Here is a 3,240-nt window from a genome sequence, read left to right as displayed (position 1 = left end):
TGATACAAGGATGCTGCTTCATTCATTGAAATACCTTTTCTCCTCCAACGTGCATCAATAAGCTATTTACTTTTGTTTAAGTAACATTATTTTGAAAGTTTTAACCGGAAGTTTTCCAGCTCTTCCCGAAAATGGTGGCTGGAGATATTCTCCCGAATGAGAAGCACGCTTCTTCATAGCGCACGCCCGATAAAACTCATTCAAAACGTTGCACTACTTTACTGACTACACTGTCGTTTCCCATAACGTTAGTCACAAGAAATGTGGAGAAAGAATCACTTTTTGGGAGACAATCGCATCATGGTGATCACTATTCAGCAACAATGGACATGTATTGGAAATCAAATGCCTTCGCTTGTTTCACAACTTGTCTGCTCCAAAGCGCTAATCCAACCATCGGAGATACTGTCTAAAGGTAGGCTTTAGATGTTAGCTTAGCGTCACCTAATATCACAGTCAGTCCCTCTCCTGACAAAAATGCTCCAGGTAGCGCTTTTTCCATGCAAAAATGCAAACGTTATGTGTGAACAGCCCGATACACAGCAGATTACCGCTGCTCAGTCATTACCATAGTAATCACACAGCCTGCGCCCCCAGCGCGAGTACTCGAGCACTCGTTCATAATAGAAGGAGAGTACTCGACTATTTAAATTGCTTAAAATGCCCATCCCTAATAACCGCATCTCTTTTAGACACTTGACACACATGCATACAGTAGCCTACATTAACTTAACTTAAATAAATAAACAATCAAAATGTACAATCCAAAACGAGAGAGAATGAGAGAGAGAGAGAGAGAGAGAACCAGAACGAGAGAGAGAGAGATGATGCTATAGTTTTACTTACTTCACATGCCTATTATTTAACTTGGAGCCTCATAACACAAATGACTGACTCATGAAGGCGTGGTGACTAGTGTCCCATGAAACAACAAAGTGAAGTTTAACTCCAGCAGCGTCCATCGGCCTACTGATTCTTGTTTAGGAAGATAAGCATGTTAACATGCTGTGGGGTGAGACGCGAACGCAGCTTATTGACAGTCAGTCCAGCAGCAGAGAAGACGCGCTCTGAAGGGACCGAAGTTGCAGGAATGCACAGGTATCGTCCCGCTAACTTCGCCAGCCTGGGGAACCTGCCTTCATTCACTTTCCACCACTCTGCAGCGCTGCACTCCAGGGACAGGGGAGTCTCCCTCATGAAGTTGGTAACTTCGTCTTGCATCCCAGCGTCGTTGCGACAAGTGGAGTATTCCTTCCCAAGCAGCATGGCCATAGCAGAGGCTGGCGTGGCTGGGCCGACCGCCTCCTCTGTGTCGGACTCAGAGTCATCAGACAACGCCACCGCATCATCTCCCCCAGCCTGTGGGAGAGCCGCCTCGCCCGCATCCAGTGCCTCTCCAAGTTGAACCAGCCTCGCATTTGCAGCCACTCTCTGTTTTGGTGTCAGAAAGCTCAGGTGTTTGTGCCGGGCATCTAGCATCGATGCAATCACGGGGGCAGATGACACCACATCATCAGTCTGAAGCTGTACAAAAAATAAAGTGAAAAAGAAAAATCAATAATCAGAAGAAATGCTGTATATATATATATATATATATATTATATAATGTAAATATAATTACTTCTTATTCTTAATTATGGATGGACAACATCACGTCACCTAAATGGTTTCTCTCAGACTCTTACCTTCATGCGCTTGATGAGGGAGTTCCGCACTTTTGTCTTGAATTCGACCACTCTGGGCACGTCTCCTTCTTCCTCCCCGAGATGATTGTTGATGAGCCCGAAGGTCACTGGATATGTGTTTGAAACCGATACTTCCTTCTCTGAAGACATGAGAGTTGTGGCACACTTCAGTGCTGCCAACACAGGCTGTGTGTCTTCCATCAGCTGCCAGTACTCTTCTTTCAGCTCCAGCACCCTGGCATCTTGCAGCTTGGTCACCGTCCGATCCGACAAGACAGCGACAACCGCCCACCGCTCGATCACCAGCCGGTTGAACATGGCGCAGACGGAGTTCCACCTGGTTTTACATGATTGAACAAGCTTGTGATGCTCCTTTTTATTCGGGTTCATCTGTTGCTGTTTGGCCAGCAGCGCGTTGCTTGCCACAGCGCTGTGATTGAAGTGGCTAACGAGTTTGCCAGCAGCAGAGATGACACGGTGCAAGTATATCGCAAATCCATCGTTAATGGCCAACTGCAGCGTATGCGCAAAGCACGGAACAGATAGCCAGTTGACTCTGGTGGGGTCGTTGGCAGCGGTGATATTGGCGGCATTGTCGTGGACGCATGCTTGAACCTTGCCTTCAATTCCCCACTCCTCCACAGCTTGGTTCAGCTTTTCAGCAATGTGGTCGGCTGTATGGCGGCCTGGCAGGCTTTCAGTGAGCAGGACCGCTGACTTCATTTTCCAGCCGTCATCAAAGTAGTGACATGTGATGGTGATGTAGCTTTGCGTGGTCAAGGCGGTCCAGCAGTCAGTGGTTAGCGCAACACACTGGGCTGTGGCTAGCTGGACAAACAGCTCTTGCTTTCGCTTTAGAAAGCGCTTTTCAATCCGCCTGGTAATGGTGCTTCGCGAGGGAAGCTCATACAATGGCTCAATCACGTTCATCAGGTGTTGAAAACCGTTGCCCTCAACGATATTTATGGGCAGCAAATCTGTCTCGATGAGGTTGCATACGGCCTGGGTGATTTTTTCTGTACGCCGGCCATCACATCTCCTCCCCGCTAACGCCGCAGCGATGGTGGGCTGAGACGACAACGAGGCGGCGGCGTCATCTTCCTGGTTAACCAGCCTCGGATGTACGCTGTTCAAGTGGTGAATCATTGGCGTCGTATCGTGTTGTACTTATAAACTACATCACAGTTCTTGCAATATACGAGGTCGTCTTTTAACTCGAAATGGTCCCACACAAAACTTCGCTTTGCACGCTTCATTTCCTCTGTCTGCTGTGTTCGTCTCACTTCAGTTCTTCTCGCTCAATTAGACCACACCCATACCCCCACCCACAGAGGTGTTCTGTTCATTGTTCTCTGTCTGTCCAATTGCGCCCTCTCCTGGTTGCAACCGCTAGTGAAAATCAAATTTGATAGTTATAGCAGTTTGATTTGACCAATTTTTTTTTTTTTTTAATCGATCCAAATGCCACAGGATCGATTCCAATCCTTAACGATCGATTATCGATTTTCGATAATTGATGAACATCACTCACACACACACACACACACACACACCA

At 47.2% G+C, this 3,240-nt stretch overlaps 1 protein-coding gene across 1 annotated transcript; it reads right to left on the bottom strand.

Moving 5' to 3' along the window:
* Positions 1-966: 966 nt before the first annotated feature.
* On the bottom strand, positions 967-2,831 carry LOC310794029 (E3 SUMO-protein ligase ZBED1-like; the record flags this gene model as incomplete). Its single annotated transcript, XM_083655895.1, has 2 exons — positions 967-1,524; positions 1,686-2,831. 2 exons carry the CDS (start codon positions 2,829-2,831, stop codon positions 967-969), a joined length of 1,704 nt encoding a protein of 567 aa, XP_083512021.1.
* Positions 2,832-3,240: the final 409 nt, after the last annotated feature.

Source organism: Poromitra crassiceps (genome assembly GCF_964638095.1).
Source record: "Poromitra crassiceps genome assembly, chromosome: 19".
Taxonomy (NCBI): domain Eukaryota; kingdom Metazoa; phylum Chordata; class Actinopteri; order Beryciformes; family Melamphaidae; genus Poromitra; species Poromitra crassiceps.
Note: the sequence above shows the minus strand (reverse complement) of the source record. Positions and strands in the feature narration are given on the sequence as shown.